General features: G+C 38.0%; 2 protein-coding genes across 3 annotated transcripts in view; both read right to left on the reverse strand.

Annotated features, from left to right (window-relative positions):
- NEBL (nebulette) overlaps nucleotides 1–17,264 on the reverse strand; it is a 337,204-nt gene that overhangs the window by 69,154 nt on the left and 250,786 nt on the right. The window lies entirely within an intron of this gene.
- Nucleotides 1–17,264, reverse strand: part of LOC132421067 (nebulette-like) — a 121,507-nt gene that overhangs the window by 37,836 nt on the left and 66,407 nt on the right. Inside the window, exons 6-7 of the mRNA XM_060006185.1 lie at nucleotides 8,534–8,635; nucleotides 7,274–7,375 (exon numbers count right to left, since the gene is read on the reverse strand). Of these exons, the coding sequence (XP_059862168.1) occupies nucleotides 7,274–7,375; nucleotides 8,534–8,635 (204 nt within the window). The remainder of the gene's footprint in view (nucleotides 1–7,273; nucleotides 7,376–8,533; nucleotides 8,636–17,264) is intronic.

The raw sequence follows: 17,264 nt of genomic DNA on the forward strand, positions 1-17,264 counted from the left end.
TCCCTACCTGGTCCTCCCCTAAACACACAATGCCACTCCTCAGCACTCCTCTGCTGTGGCATTTTCCACAGTATTCTTAGCTGTGTTTTTGTCTCTTCTAGGTTTTAGTGCCTGAAAGGTATTCACTTAATGATGATAGTAGATTCTCTGAACTGACTTTCCCTAGAATGGCACTCCTGATTCAGCCAGATTCACCAACACTTTCCACCTACTGAGGAAAACATGCTGCCTGATGCCACAGGGCCGTGAACACTCTCAGCCCGTAGCTGTTTCCATCTAATCAACTGATTCTGCTATGTAACACGGGCTTGCATCATTTCCTGTCAGTTATTCACAGTTCCCAACCTCAGGCACCATGAGTATCTTAGTTATGTATTAGCTAAAAGGCAAAACTTGAGCACAGAAAGCCCACCATACTGTCTTTTTACCCACCCCTGGGGTTCCCAGCACAATTACACTAAGCCCAGAGGCAACATGGAAGGAAGTGTTACTTGGAAATTAACCTGACACATTCTCATCTGTTAGATAACCTGGCAGCATTTACTCTTTCCAAGTAAATGCATAATTTCTGAAAAACAATAATCAATCTACACTGTAATGATTCCTTCCTTCCTCTATTCATTAAACGTTGAGCCTGCACTGGGTTCCTACTATGAGTTAGGATGAGTTCCTACCTGAGGTTGGGAATGCTGATACGACCCTGACACACTCCATCAGGCTTGGAGTCAGTAATGTCTTCCAAAAGCAAACCTGATCAAGTCACATACATGCTTAAACTCACTTCTTATTGGGCTTAGCATGAAGACCAGGATCCCAGACATGGCTACAAGGTTCAGTGGGACCTGGCATTCCCAGCTCTCCAATCTCCCCTTTAATTTCTGTCCTCTGGCCATCCTCGTGTTCTGAAGTTCCTTGAACATGCAGCATGTGCCCCTCTCTGGCCTTCCGTATGCTGTCCCCTCTGCGTCAGATTAATTTCCAAGTAACACCCCCCTCCGTGCTGTGTCTGCTCCTAGTGTAACTGTGCTGAGAACTACAGGGGGTACAAAGGCAGTCTGATGGGCTCTCCGTGCTCAAGGATGATATGACCTATTTTTGCCATTTAGCTAATACATAACTAAGACACTCACGATGTCCGAGGTTGAAGAATATGAATAATTGAAAGAAAACTTGATGGAAGCCAGCACTGCTCAGCTGGATTAATTGACTAGATTTAAATACTTCAATACAAACAGAACCCTGCATTTTTTCACCTGACGTTTTACAAGACACACTTTTAGTAATACTAACCTATTATTAAAGGTGAGTTTTCCCTGGAAATATAAGGTTAGACTATTTTCTAAGTTTTGGACATATTTGAATTATCTCTGTATGTCTGCTCTCCCATTAGACAGTGAGCAAGAAGTAGATTTTTATTCATTTTTGTATCCCTAGTGCCTGACACACTAGTGCTTTGAATGGATTTGGCACTTAATATGTGTTTATTAAAGAAACATATAAATTAAAGGGAAAATGATAAGCAATCAACTCTCTATTAGGACTCAGAATGAGTCATACCCTGAGGGAGGTGTTGGAACTATATAAAATACTCCTCTAATTTCCCAAGTCTGTTCCCCCAACACACACCCTCCACAGTCATTGATAAATTGGTTTGAACAACATCCTATTAGGAAGAAAAAAATGCAAAAGGAAATGAAAAACAATAGATATAAAAATAACATATTACATCTGTATCATACTTTATAGTTCCTGCCAGACTTTTACTCATTCATTCAAGAATTATTTATCTAACGCATACTCTACATCACTTATTATGCTGAAGAGTTCTATACTGAAGAGATTTGGGAATCAGGCGGTAACTGTCTTCAAACATTTGCAAAAACAGAAAAATAGCATTTGTTCTAGTACAAAAGGTAAAGCTCGTATTGATGGGTAGGAGTTGTAGCCAACGAGATTTCTGCTGGTTATAAGGAAAATGTTCTATCAGCTGAGCCGCCCACCAGTGGGACAGCTTTCCAGTTCTGTTTTCCCCTTCTGCTTTCCTGCTTCAAATCACTGCTTCCTACCTCCTCCCAATGTTCACCTGAAAAATTTCTACACATCTTGCATCTGCCCAAATGTAACTTCTTTCTGAAAGCCCTCTCTGACCCTCTAAACTATAATATTTACTGCTGATATATTTTTGAAGCACCCCAAATCTACCTGGTCACTCATCACACATTGCTGCAATTACCTGCAAAACTGTCTCTGGTGTTGGTCTTCCCCATTAGACCCTGAGCTTGGTGAAGGCATGGGCTATATCTGTTCTGTTCACCCTTGAAAATCTAACCCCCAAGCATAGTGTCTGGCATGTAATATCTGGTTCAGTAACTGTTTTGTTTGAATGAATAAGTGGATGGATTACACTGAGAAGGGATTGTTTCATTGAAAAGCAGGACCAGGTAACTTTCATGGTGTCTCCAAATTTTGCAATAGCCGTGTAATAGATCTTTATAAGAACTTTATTCTTAAAGATTTCTACCACCGTTATGCATTGGGCTACACACCCTAAAATTTGAATTTTAAAATGCTGTCTAACCTTTCCAGGTTATTTCTGTAGCATGAGATTAATTATTTAAAGTATATCTGTCATTCATGTACTTCTAATGAGTTTAATAATAAGCGAAGTGTTGTGAAATTTATCTTATTTTAACCTTCAGAACTCCGTGTGATCTGATTTAAAAGATACCTAAAGAACAAAAATGCAAGAATTTCCCTCATTAATTAACCAGAAAGTAAAATAACTGAATTACATAAAAAGTATATTTACCAGACACTGGTACCAACTGTTTCTTATCTTGCTGTAAGGTTTGCACATAAATGAACTAAGAAAATAGCCAAGTAGTTTGGTTCACTCACTGGTTCACTCACTAACTTCACATACACACCGAACATTCTATCCTACTTTTAACCCACAGTTCACACATCTGAGTGTCCACCTGCTCACGCACACTCGCTTCTGCTAAGGGATCAGGGTAATGCTTTCCTTTCATTATAATGGGTGACTCAAGCATGGAACAAAGTATCTTCCTTCCAGTTTTAAGACCATTTGAGACAAGAGGAAATAGGTGTTGGGTGACTTTGCTATGGTTTTAAGGCACAGTGTTACCCCTTACACCTAAATCAATCACTGGAAACAAATGAAAAGTTATACCTGTGACTGATTTTACTCACATTATGAATATCATATCTAAAAGTTAATGACTACCAACTTTTTAAAAAATATAGGTTAGGTATATGGGCTGAAACTCCTAAAAGCTTTATAAAGAATTTTAACAGACTTAGCAGAACTTTCAGAGGTACACACTACAGAAAAACACTAGAACTGTTCAACCGCAATGACAGAACTTAAGCTAGTTCCTCATAACCGCATCTGAACAGGGCTGTGTTTCAACAGTCAAAGCCTGGCTTCCGATCTCCGTAGTTCAAGCTTTCAGCACAAGGAGTGCTGGGCTTGGTGACATCACCTGTGGCTCGGTTTCACAAAGTGCCAGAAAAGCAGGCAAAAAGCAGACCCTGAACGAAAGCCTTTCATCATAGTCATAGAAACACATGCCAGGAAAGAAGTGGAAAACTGGATAAGTGCGCTTGATTATCAGGGAAAGTGAAAAGTAAACAACAACACAATGCCACACATCCATGGGCATCAATGCCCTCCAATTTTGGATGAAACTGAACTAAAAGCTGTTGAGGAAGAGAGTAAGAGCGGATTTTTATGTAGAATTCATCATAAAGTCCATGTGTTTAAGTCTGAATTTTACCCAAAATATACTCTGCCCTCATTTTCATAATAAAATAATACCTTACTGACTTTGAACCAAATGTGAATGATCTAGAGAAATTTGTTTAATCAGTCTCTATGTAATGCTTGAAAGCCTAATCTGTGCCATGAACGCCATTAAACCCTGTCCCCACAGAGCCTGCTGAGTGGTAGTGAATAGATGTTTAAAACACACACATATACGTTTATATGACTAATATACATTGTGTTAAGAACTATAAAGAAAAACAGAATAAAGGGGAACAGAGCAATATAATTTAAATCAGCAAGTCAAAGACGTGACATTTAAGCCAAAAGTTGGGTGGAAGGAGGTTGGAAGGGAGAGTGCTTGCCCAGAAGGGAGAACGGGAGATTCTCCAAACCAGTTAATACCCCTTTACAAGTTAAGGACAATACTTACTATTAAATTTTAACATCAATCTGATTAGTAATTTTAGGTTTAAAACCCTCTCTTACCAATACATCAAATGCAGTTTTAGAAGAAACACTAATTACTATAAATACAAAATTTTCTTTGATATCATAAAACTAAAGGAATTCCATTCATCACATAGACAAATTCCAATTCATAAATTAAGATGATCTGTGAATATGAAAACAAAATAACCAACTCTTAGAAGAACTTTTTTAAGATGATGACTTCAATAATTACTGCCCTGATATCTGAGATACTTATAAATACACCCATCTCTTTATCTTAGCACATGAGATTTCACTTTCACTTTTCACTGATTTTCTTTTAATTACTTGACCATAATTTTATGTGCCTCCTAGACTTTACAACTATGGGAGCAAAGCTATTGTACAAGTTAACATAGGAAGAGTTTTGTTTCCATTACTTTTTCCGGGTTCAATCCCACAGAGCTCAATTTCCAGGTAAAATGGGAGAATTGTGCCCTCTCGCTTTCTCTTTCTGTCTATTCATCTGGGGTGTCTTATCTCTCCACACCATGGGCACTGCCCCGTCATCGCCTTCCCTCTCACAATCCGGGTGCTCTCTTACTCTTTCTGTTCTGCATCTTGCATCCTGCCCCTAGCTTCCCAGCTTACTGCATTCCTAAATTATTTCCCTTCTACGTATCTACTTGCCTTCGTGGGCTCCTATATTCACAATCTCATTAGCTTAGGAGCAAGAGAATACATGATCTCCAAAGTTGTCAATAAAAATAAGAAACTACACTTTCTGCCTTTATTTCTAATCAATGCACCTGAAAATACAAATGAACATACCAAGTTCATTCCAGAAGTCCTATATATTCATCTGCCCAGTTTTTCCCTTTTCTAATAGGTTTGTACACTGTGAGATCAGCAAAAATGTCATAAAAAAACAAAGATGACAGATATAATGTAACTTGCAAATTACAATCTGCTTAGGCATCTGATAATTCAGTTATTAAATGATTTGAGATTTTTTTTTTTTTTAAGTCTGCCTAAGAACCCAGGTAGGATCAAATGGTAGGATTTTTGGTGACTGCATTTGAAATGTGAAAATAAAAACTCAAATACTAAAATTTTCTTCTAAGGACTCTCAAATAAGATTGTAAAGGAATGAATTTAAGACCAGAATCTAAGGACCAGTCAACTATTTCTGCTTCATTTTGTGCATGAATTCATGTAAAAAATGCAGAGTAGAAAACTATTCTGAATAGCTACAGTAAAATTATTCCTGGGAAATGATGCAGTGTTTCTATGGGCCAGGCAGTGTTTTAAGCTGCTCCCAGTAATTCATTTAATCCTCACAACAACCCTAAGAAGCAGTATTGCTGCCATGCCATTTTACGGGCCAGGAAACTGCAGATGGAGAAATTAAGCCATCTGTCCAAAGTCACTCAGTGAGCCGGCGGCAGGACCAGGAACTCAGGGTCCAGGTCCACAGCCCATTTTCTTAATTACTCAGCCAAACTGTACTGCTTTTATAGAACCTGCCGCTTCTCCTACACAACCGATAGGAACTCTTTGCCCCCAGAAAAGGCTGAAATTGTAAGAAGTCAGAAAATCTAAAGCGATACCGCAAGAGTTGCCAGGTCTGTGCCAATATTCCCTGCTCTTCAATTGAGTGTTATTTGGGCTGAGAAGAGCTTGGAGTCACGGCCCTTCTCAGGCCCTCCAAAGCTAAGAACATAGTAGGTCTTCTCATTTTTTCAGATAGTATTTTATGATCTTCAGTTAGATTTTACAGCTTTCCTCTTTTACATCTCTCCATTTTGAAGTATAATCGAATTAAGACTTTTGCAAGTTGAGCAATGGACATTTTCAAAGTTGAAAACACTACACATGCATAAAAATTACTGTTTGTTATCATTGACTTTGCAAATGTTACCTTTTTCCATTACAAGAGTTGTTAATTTTTATATAGTCAAGCATGTCTAACTATTATTTTATAGCTTCTGGTTCTCCAGTTTTAAGAACTCTGTTATCCCTATGTGGTATATATAGTCTCTTGGATTTTCTTTTAAGGTTTAAAATATTTTTTTGGTTTACATTCACATCTTTAATCCATCTGGAATTCATTTTGTAGATGGTTTAAGATTCAGGTCCCATTTTACTTTTACCCAGATGGATGGCCAGTTATGTCAGCACCGTTTATTAACTAATACAACTTTTTCCCACTGACTTGAACCAACACTTTTATCATATATTAAATTCTTATACACATTGGAACCTATTTCAGGATTCCCTAGTCTATCCTACTGATTATTTTATCTCTTACTATATCAATCCCATATTGATTTAATTTCAGTGGTTTTATACTATGTTATGGTAACTCACAACTTAAGTTCTCCTTCACTGGTCTTCACTTTCATACTTTTAAAGGCTATTCTCAGGCATTTCCTTTCCATTCAAACTCTAAGATCATTTACCCATACTTCAAAAAAACTGTTGGATTCTAATTGAAATTGCATGACATTTATATATTAATTTTGGGAAAACTGAAATTTTTATCTATTGAGACGTTCAGTCAAAGATATGGCATGTCTTTACACTTTTCCAGATCCTTTTTATGATTTCAATGTTCTCTTCATTCACATTACCTCTTTTTTACTTTGTGATTAAAACATTTAAAAATTGAGAAAATTGCTATTTTTCTTACTAAGTTAAAAGTTCTGTGTATGCGTGTAGAGATAGAAATTTAATTCTTCTTCTAATCTAATTGATATGACTCTTGCTAAATTCTAGAAATCCTAGGAAATGTGACAACATGGCTGAACTCATACAAAAAGGTTAGAATTTGAGCCAGGAGAAAAGAAAACTTAGTTTTATGCTTAAAATTGGACTTATTTTATCCCTTACTGAAATTTACAATTATTGTAATCCTATCTGACATGGTTACAGAAACATTATCTTTACGTATTCTTGCAATTAAAGACATTACCTAGAGTAAAATATCTTCCAGTGCTGCTAGAAACAAAATCTCTGAATAAAATCATTGTGGAATCATCACTAGACTCTTACTTGACTAGAAAGTTTAGAAGCTTCCACAGCATGTTCAAAATCTGGTCTTCCAATTACAGCGGGCTCTTTATTCATTACTCCTTGCCCTTTCTTGTATTCAGCCTAAAATGAATAGATAAGAGAATGTTGAATATTTCTACTTTCCAATGAAAAATTACATTGATAATAGCCAAAATAAAATTGACCCTCAGTCCATAAAAAATGATCCTTACAACTCACCAAATACTAAAATGCTGACTGCTAAGAAGGAACTGATTTTATAAGAACAACTTTTTTGTAGTAAAATAATTACTAAGTTTGAGTCCATGAATCCAGTCATCACCATCATTGTGTTTATTTTATCCAGGAGAAATTTCTAGATAATTGAGACCCTGCATTCTGCATACAGATGTCTTCCGGCTTTGTTTAGTCTTAGGAACTGATCTAACACTGTTTGGTTAACATGCAGTTGAATTTAGTAAATAATTATTGATTTTTTAAGGTGCGTATAGCCTATGTTACTCAAATATTTGGTTCAAGTTAAGTAATCATTTTTAATCAGTATGTAAGGTATGTTTAAGTAAAACGGTATTAACCAAGAAGGATGTCTTAGGGAAGATAAAAACAAGCATGATGGGCTTCCCTGGTGGCACAGTGGTTGAGAGTCCGCCTGCCGATGCAGGGGACACGGGTTCGTGCCCCGGACCGGGAAGATCCCACATGCCGCGGAGCGGCTGGGCCCGTGAGCCATGGCCGCTGAGCCTGTGCGTCCGGAGCCTGTGCTCCGCAATGGGAGAGGCCACAGCAGTGAGAGGCTCGCGTACAGCAAAAAAAAAAGAAAAAGGAAAAAAACAGCCATGATGTATAGGAAATGTGCATTGGTAAATGCTGACCAAAGAGAACCTGCACAATTAACAGCAACAAGATGGAAACAAGGCCAAGTGAAGTTCTTTGGGACAAGGTGAGAGATACTATGGGACCAGACGAATGACAAACTTGATTCTCAGGCTCAGACATTTGAATGTTATCTTATGTCTGAATAGTACTTATTTTTTTTTAAAGCATGACAACAGAGCCATGGTCAAGTCAAGTCTGATCAGTTTCTGCACATATCCAAATAATGTACATAGTGAAATGGATAATTCAGATGAAAAAATTGAGATGCCATTAATTCAGATTGATTAATTTCACTAACTAAATTAACCATCCAACAACCAAAGCCACTTTGTCTCCTGCAAAAATGAGAAATCAATTCTGCTCAAGATAAGAAAGAGAGATTACATTGCTTATGATCTTGGAGATCTGTGTCGCCATCTTGATGTCTGGTCTGTCAAGCTCCGCACTATACACATGGGTGTCCTGCACATCTTTCCTATAAAAAATCTGATCAAAGAGACAGTTTTGATTGAAAAAGAGAAAACAGAAATGAGTAGTTTCATATAGCTGCTAGCCTTAAGGTCCATAACACAGTTTATCCTTGCCATAATCTTCTAAGAAAGCCACTGACCCTAAGTTGTTTTTTTTTTTAATTTTTATGTGCCACATTTATTTGGATAACTATATTCTCTTTTTACTATGCCAATGCCTCACTAACATTATTGCATATGAACTGAATTTATACAACATAAAAAATATAATCCCAAGACCTTGGCACAGAGTCGATCTTATAAGATTTTACATAGACCATCCTTATAAGCATGTCATTCTGTGTAAGTATATGTGTGCATATTCACATACAGGATATCCTCACCAAGGGCGTTAACTTGTCTACCACACAGTCTTGACCCCTAGGGGATACAGGATAAGCTCCAGCACATGAATATGGAAAATCATTTCCTGGGGTGAGGGTATGTGAAACTCTGCAACTCTCCAGCTTTTTCACCCTCCCAACCACACCTTTATCTTCCTTTTCTGATTGGACTCTTCAAATGCCCCTTATGTGGGAGGCCTAGTGATGGGTACTGATAGTTTTATTCTAGTAAATATCACTGCAATGACTTGATCCTCCAACAATAAAAGGATCCACATTAAGGAATATTCGTCCTCTGAATACACATTAGATACAATCAAACCAACGTGTGGAAAATAGAGATTTAAAGAGAAAAATATATATAAGTTTTGCCAAACATACTTTAGATGACAGTGGTCATTTACATTAACTTGACTGACAAATGAGAGGAGAGACCAGAAGCCAACTCATATAATCCCTGATGGGCAAACATCTCACTGCCTACCTGCTTCTCTATTTCCTGAGATCGGTCATGAGCTGAAGAAATATTTATCTATTTGCCAGATGGAGTTCTATGTGGCAAATTCACCAGTGGATGGCTAGTCAACTTGTCCATTACATTAGATTCTATTAAATGTATAATGCAAAGCGTGTAGTAACAGTCACCTTTAAAACCCATCTTCACTTTTTCAAGATGTAAAAGGTAGAACGCAGAAATGTACAACTGAACATCTATACAAAATGCACAATTATTGCATTTGTACAAAACAAGTATTTCTAACGTTGCCTGCAAGCTTTCTGCAATAGCATCATCTGGGGTACTTATTAAAATTTTTAGATTCCTGAGATCCATCCTCAAACCTCTGTAACAGAATTTTGGTAAATGGGGCCCAAGAATCTGCATTTTAATGAATTCCCCAGTTGACCACTATGAATCAGTGCTCTGGATAATATCAATGTATCTTGTTATTTTCCTTTCAACCTTGCAGCGTTAAAAAAAATTGGTACATTTTTATTTCTTTCAAAAATAATATCAGATGTAAGAAACGATAATGCATTAAAACTCTCATAGGATCCCTAATGCATTGTATGATTTTATTTCAATGAAGTATATGTATATATACTTCTATTTAAGAGCTTGCACTGGGACTTCCCTGGTGGTCCAGTGGCTAAGGCTCCACGCTCCCAATGCAGAGGGCCCGGGTTCAATCCCTGGTTAGGGAACCTAGATCCCGTGTGCCACAACTAAGACCTGACGCAGCCAAATAAATTAATTAATTTTTTTTAAAAAAAAAAGAGCTTGCATTGGCCTCACCACCCACTACTTTTTTTTTGTGGTACACAGGCCTCTCACTGTTGTGGCCTCTCCCGTTGTGGAGCACAGGCTCTGGACGCGCAGGCTCAGCGGCCATGGCTCACGGGCCCAGCCGCTCCACGGCATGTGGGATCTTCCCGGACCGGGGCACGAACCCATGTCCCCTGCATCGGCAGGCGGACTCTCAACCACTGCGCCACCAGGGAAGCCCCACCCACTACTTTTTAAACTATGTTTATAATCATGAACCTGTCTGACAAGTGAACACAGCTTAAATATAATTAGCGTAATTTTGGCAAGAACATCTGTTTCCTTCACTACTTGCATTTTCACAGGCTTTACGTTAAGCAATTTTAAGTAGGTTTTGTGCACACCAGTAGCAAAAGAAACAAAAATAATCTGAAAACTGAGTTATTTTGTTGGGTGAGTTTAAAATCTTCAGGGATTTAAAATAAGCCACTTTTGGCTGGTTTCAAAAAGCAACGCACTCATCTACCAACAATGGCCAATCAACCTCAGCCTGCACCAAGTTAAACACAAACTGTGTCAACAAAAACGGACTCTCAGGTGAAAACAAACCAAAATTATTACCCACCTACAAGACTAACTGTTTCTAAGTTACTACATTCAGATGAAAGCCGTAGGGGGGATGTCTTTTTGTTTAGAAAAGAACGAGGGTAAAAATGTAAACCCTTACTTTTTGAAAAGAGCTGCAACCTTTCAGAAATCTATGCTTTACATGGGTTACCTAATTATATGCTGTTCAGCCTAATGGCTGCGTGAAGAGAGGTGAACAGCACAAAGGCGGCGGGAGCGGGACAATGAATAGGGCCCCATCATCCATGTAAATTGCAAATTAGAGGCCAGCATATGTGACTCAAAACAAATATTAAGATTGACATGAGCTGCACATTCAAACAAGCGGACACCACAGAGCCACACAGGAGAAAAGCCCAGGAGCCTGTCTCTACCGATCTCCCAGAATATCAAGGCTTGAGGTCATCCCACAGGAACGGGGGCTGACGCTGAGGGACATGGAGAGCGGCAAGCTCCTGATTTTCGCTAGCTGCAAGGATGTCTGAACATCGGAAACAAGGTTACCCGAGCAGATTAGGCATCTTCCTCCACCTAACCTGTTACTTAGGGCCAAGGGAAGCTCATCTGACATTTCTCAAATGTCTGCAACATGTGTTTCCTCCCTTCCTCAGGCCGTCACAACTGAGGAAGAATAAAAATGTTACAGTGGAAGAGAGGTTTGTCAGAGGAAGGGCAAACACACATACACTCTTTTTTTTCTGAATAATCCAAACCCTAAATGCTCGCTGTGTTGAGACAACGACGACAGATGGGACCCCATTCTCCAGGCAGTCTTCTCAAGACGAGATGGTGTTCTATAAAAAACTGTTTTGAATAAGAAGAAAGACAGAGATTCCTGAAAATCTCTGAAAATTCCTGAAAATCAACCCAGGAGAGGTGCAGGCCTGAGGGTCAATGACTGATTTTGCCTCGTTTTATTTAATGTTTTCTTCCCTATCGTGTCCTCAGAGTAAGAGAATGAAAAAGAAGGCGGAGGGAGGAGAAGTGAAAGGGGGAGGGAAGAAAGAGGAGAAATAATAGTAATAACAGTAATAATAATTGTCATTTTAGGCCATTTATTATGTACCAGCTACCACATTAAGGACTTAACATTCACTGTCTCACTCACACATTTCTTAAATGTATGACTATAACGATTTATATCCATTAAACCAAGTTCCCTTTATGACTCTTCTATTTCAAACTTTTTCTTAATTTTAAACTAGTTATTCTCACTAATGAACATTAGAATAATCCTAGTAAGTTCCACATAGGAAACAAATGGAATTTTAATGGGCACTGCACTAAACCTACCAAACAACGTAGGGAAAAATAATATCTCAACAAGATTTCAGTCTGTTCACAGGAGAAGGTATATTTCTACATTTCTTTAAATCTTTTATTTTAGCTTTCAGTGAAGTTTCATCCTTATCTACTATAGGTCCTATACAGGAAAATACAATCATTATCATTTTTATACATTTATTTTGCACTCAAGATAAACTGCTTTATCTTTTTAGTAGTATAAATATTTTCACAAAGACTAGTTATGGTTTCTTCCTCAGGAGCACCTAGAATTATTACTGTACATGCTTGATCTCTTCCTTCCGCCTTTTTTTTCCCCACTGAATTTACTTCCTTGCCCTTTTCCACATATCTGGATCATTTTCCTAAATTATTCCTTCGTAGTGGACATGTGTTAATTTTTTAAAAATCTGCCTAGCAGCATTATTTATTTGGAAACTGCCTCTCCCTCACTCCACGGGATCTAGCGGGGCCATCAAAAGCAGCCTTCCTGCCTAGTGACAGGAGTGGCCATGTGACAGGTTGTCCAATCAGATACCTCAACCCTTGGGAAACCATGATTAAATCGAGGGCAGACACATAACCAAGCAAGGCCAGGGTCACTGATGGATCTGAGGCTGGGGGAAGAAAGAACTGCTGTCCTTTCCTCTGGGATCAGTTGCTGTGAGGATGATTTAATTTTGGAAACACCAGCCTTGAGACCACCTAGACAGAGTCTGTCTGCAAGTGAAGTCATACAGAAGCAAGCGGAGCCAATAGATGGGAAGAGAAGGAGGGTCCTCGTGACACTGTGGGGCCTTTGGAGCCAGTTATGCCTGAAGGTAGCTTGAATTTCCCAGTTACCCAAACCAATAAATTCTCGTTTTTCACTTGAGCTAACATGAGATGGATTTCTGTTACTGAACCTAGAGACTCCAAATGCAGCCTCCATTTCATATGTTTTTCTGCAGTGTCAAATCTGTTCTTTTTTGCCTCCAATAAAGATTTTAATTTTATCACCTGAAACTAACACAATATTGCAAATCAACTATAGTTAAACTTTTTTTTAAAGATTTTAATTCTATCGTGGGAGGGAGGGACACGCAAGAGGGAAGAGATATGGGAACATATGTATATGTATAACTGATTCACTTTGTTATTAAGCAGAAACTAACACACCATTGTAAAGCAATTATACTCCAATAAAGATGTAAAAAAAAAAAAGATTTTAATTCTATCAAAATCTGTCATTGAATTTCTTCCTTATCTCACCATGTTCACTTTCTCCCTCAGGTTGTATTTTCACCTCATTTCATTGTCTTTTAATCTCAGCTTATTCTCCCCTTATAATCTTTCTACTCCTGTTTCATAAGGCCACATCTTTTGCATGTATCCTACAGTCACGCCGAGTGTCCCACGTGCCAGGCACTGTTCTAAACACTTTAAACACATTAATTTCTTAAATCCTTACCCCTCCCTTGCTGTGCTCGATTGTCTGTACTCAACTGGGCTCCATCAACACTCCCTCCCAAGGCTAGAACTAGTTATCCAGAATCCCCTTCCTTGTATCGTTCTCGGTTGGACTTGGCCAATAAGAGGAACTTTCAATTAGATATTGAAAATGGAAGTGAAATGGCTGCGTTTATTCTTCACGTACAGCCAGACACATTGAGCAAAGGATTCCCAGTGACTCTGCAGCAAAGCTCTTCATGTTTAGACAACAGTGATTTGAGATTCTTCAATAGGTGAGTTAATAAACTAGAGAAAAGCAAAACCTCCACCATGATGGTCCATACAGTGAAATTCAAGCACTTGGAGATGCAAAGATTGAGAGCTGAGGGATGGCAGGCAGGATGGAAGCCACAGACAGACACACCTGTGAGGCTAAGGGCAACGTGAGCAGACAGACTAAAAGAAATCAAATCCAACTGGCCCCGAACTCATTCATTCCCTTTGCTCCTCTGGTGAAGGTTAAAATGATTCTTGGTGAGAAGAAACTAGACAGGATAGGTATGTAGGACAGAAGTAAGTAGTGTAAACTGTATTCAGTCATAATCTCAAAACATCAGTTCAGTCAGCCTCAAGAAATTCTTTTGTCATAACCTCTTACATTAGAGAAGCCCTCCAAGTGTCATCAGGTAGTCACATGGACTGGAAATTCTATCTTAATAAGACTTATTTCTGTTTGGGTTTGCTGCATGTAAAAAACAACTAAATCATTAAATCATAAATATTATTTTTAAAGGAAAATATAAACCTTTGAAATAAAAGTAAATGCAGGATCTGATATTCATCAGAAAACAAAACTGTTTTTCAATTTTCTGAACAGTGGAGTAAAATATAGAGCTGTATCTAACAGTTTATCATTATTAGCAGTATTATCATTGTTTGTCAAAGCATTTTAGAGTTGACAAAAGTTTTCTTATACATGATTTAATTTTATCACCACCACAATCTTGTGAAGAAAGCAGGAGAGATATTACTAACTATTCTGCCTTAGAGATGAACAAAATACTAATATACCTATTTTAATACTAAATTCTAAAAGCGCTGTTATTTTAAGTCACATCACGGAATCACAGAGTCACAAATGTTTTTCCAGTATCATTTAACTGATTTATCCTTAAGATTTCTCTCTGTCTGATGGAATAGAAATTGTCTGCTTATTAGGTTTTTTTTTTATATTTACTGGAGTATAATTGCTTTACAATGTTGTGTTAGTTTCTGTTGCACAACAAAGTGAATCAGCTGTAAGTATATATATATCCCCATATCTCCTCCCTCTTGAGCCTCCCTCCCACCCTCCCTATCCCACCCCCCCAGGTGATCACAAAGCACTGAGCTGATCTCCCTGTGCTATGCAGCAGCTTCCCACTAGCTATCTATTTTACGTTTGGTAGTGTATATATGTCAATGCTACTCTCTCACTTCATCCCAGCTTACCCTTCACCCCGTGTCCTCAAGGCCATTCCCTACATCTGCGTCTTTATTCCTGCCCTGCTACTAGGCTCATCAGTACCATTTTTCTAGATTCCATATATGTGTGTTAGCATACGGTATTTGTTTTTCTCTTTCTGAGTTACTTCACTCTGTATAACAGACTCTAGGTCCATCCACCTCATTACAAATAACTCAGTTTCGTTCCTTTTTATGGCTGAGTAATATTCCATTGCATATATATGCCACATCTTCTTTACCCACTTGTCTGTCGATGGACATTTAGGTTGCTTCCATGTCCTGGCTATTGTAAATAGTGCTGCAGTGAACTTTGTGGTACATGTATCTTTTTGAATTATGGTTTTCTCAGGGTATATGCCCAGTAGTGGGATTGCTGGGTCATATGGTAGTTCTATTTGTAGTTTTTTAAGGAACCTCCATACTGTTCTCCATAGTGGCTGTATCAATTTACATTCCCACCAACAGTGCAAGAGGGTTCCCTTTTCTCCACACCCTCTCCAGCATTTATTGTTTGTAGATTTTTTGATGATGGCCATTCTGACCGAGGTGAGGTGATACCTCTTTGTGGTTTTGATTTGCATTTCTCCAATGATTAGTGATGTTGAGCATTCTTTCATGTGTTTGTTGGCAATCTGCATGTCTTCTTTGGAGAAATGTCTATTTAGGTCTTCTGCCCATTTCTGGATTGGGCTGTTTGTTTTTTCTGATATTGAGCTGCATGAGCTGCTTGTATATTTTGGAGATTAATCCTTCGTCAGCTGCTTCGTTTGCAAATATTTTCTCCCATTTGAAGGTTGTCTTTTCGTCGTTTATGGTTTCCTTTGCTATGCAAAAGCTTTTAAGTTTCATTAGGTCCCATTTGTTTATTTTTTATTTTATTTCCATTACTCTAGGAGGTGGGTCAAAAAAGATCTTGCTGTGATTTATGTCAAAGAGTGTTCTGCCTATGTTTTCCTCTAAGAGAAAACTTTTTATTAATGTTAAGAAAGTACATATATCATTCTTGAAAAGAACATTATGTCTCTGGTTTCCCCTGCTGGATACTTCTTTCTAATACACATTGAACTGATTACCAATATGGCATTTCGGGAAACTTTACCACTCTAATTTCATCACAAGTCTATACAGACCACATTATTTATAAAACTTAAAATGGCAGTTTAAAATTTGTTTGACTTACTTTAGGAGTACTGGACTTCATGTCTCTGATAAGATTCATGAAAACTATTAATGTTACGGGGGTTTTCATTTCAAGCCCATCTTTAGGGGAAAGTAACAGGATAGAATATCTCCAGTTCCTCTAATTACATTAGAAAAAATTTGGCAGGGGTACATCCCTGAAGATACAAAAAAATTTAGATTGGCTCTTTTAAATCATTTTTTGACTGCAGTATCAACAAGATAGGTAGTTAACTGGGTTCAGGAACCTTCTGAATATGCCCTTCTAACCTAAATGCTTCTTAATATAAATTTCATATTGATTTGGCCTTTTTAGAAATCTCATCTAGTTTCATTGTTTTGAATTAACTATGATATCACCCTAAACTTTTTTTTTTAGTATCTTTATTGGAGTATAATTGCTTTACAATGTTGTGTTAGTTTCTGCTGTACAACAAAGTGAATCATCTATATGTATCACCCTAAACTCTTAAATCACCCTTTAAAACTGAAGGAGGACCAAACAGAACTAATATTTTACGGACTGGCTCTTCTACAGAGCCCTTTACATATCATATCTCATTTATCACTTGCAAGAGCCCTGTGAGATGGGTATCATTGCCCCAACTTTACAGATGAAAAAAAAAAAAAACAAAAACAGATTTGGAGACATTTGTAACGTGTCCAAGGTCATCCACGCAACATGTGGCAAAGGAAGCATTTTAACCCTGGCCCGACTCCCAACTCCTTTTCTATCATATGTGACAGTGGAGGATATTATGAGAAATAATTTTTTCCTGTTCCATGATCATTGAATTTGGGGTGAAAGAAGAGACTACTGCCCCCAGAATACTCTTCCCCTTGGAACTCTCAGTTATTCAGAGGTGGAAATTCAGTTGGCCAGTCAGAAAGAATCCTCTCCCCCACCCTGCTTATTCACATCTCCAAAGGCATAAGGGACAGTAAGGTTCTGAAAGAAAAATGATTCCATT

The sequence above is a fragment of the Delphinus delphis genome, chromosome 2 (assembly GCF_949987515.2).
Source record: "Delphinus delphis chromosome 2, mDelDel1.2, whole genome shotgun sequence".
NCBI lineage: Eukaryota > Metazoa > Chordata > Mammalia > Artiodactyla > Delphinidae > Delphinus > Delphinus delphis.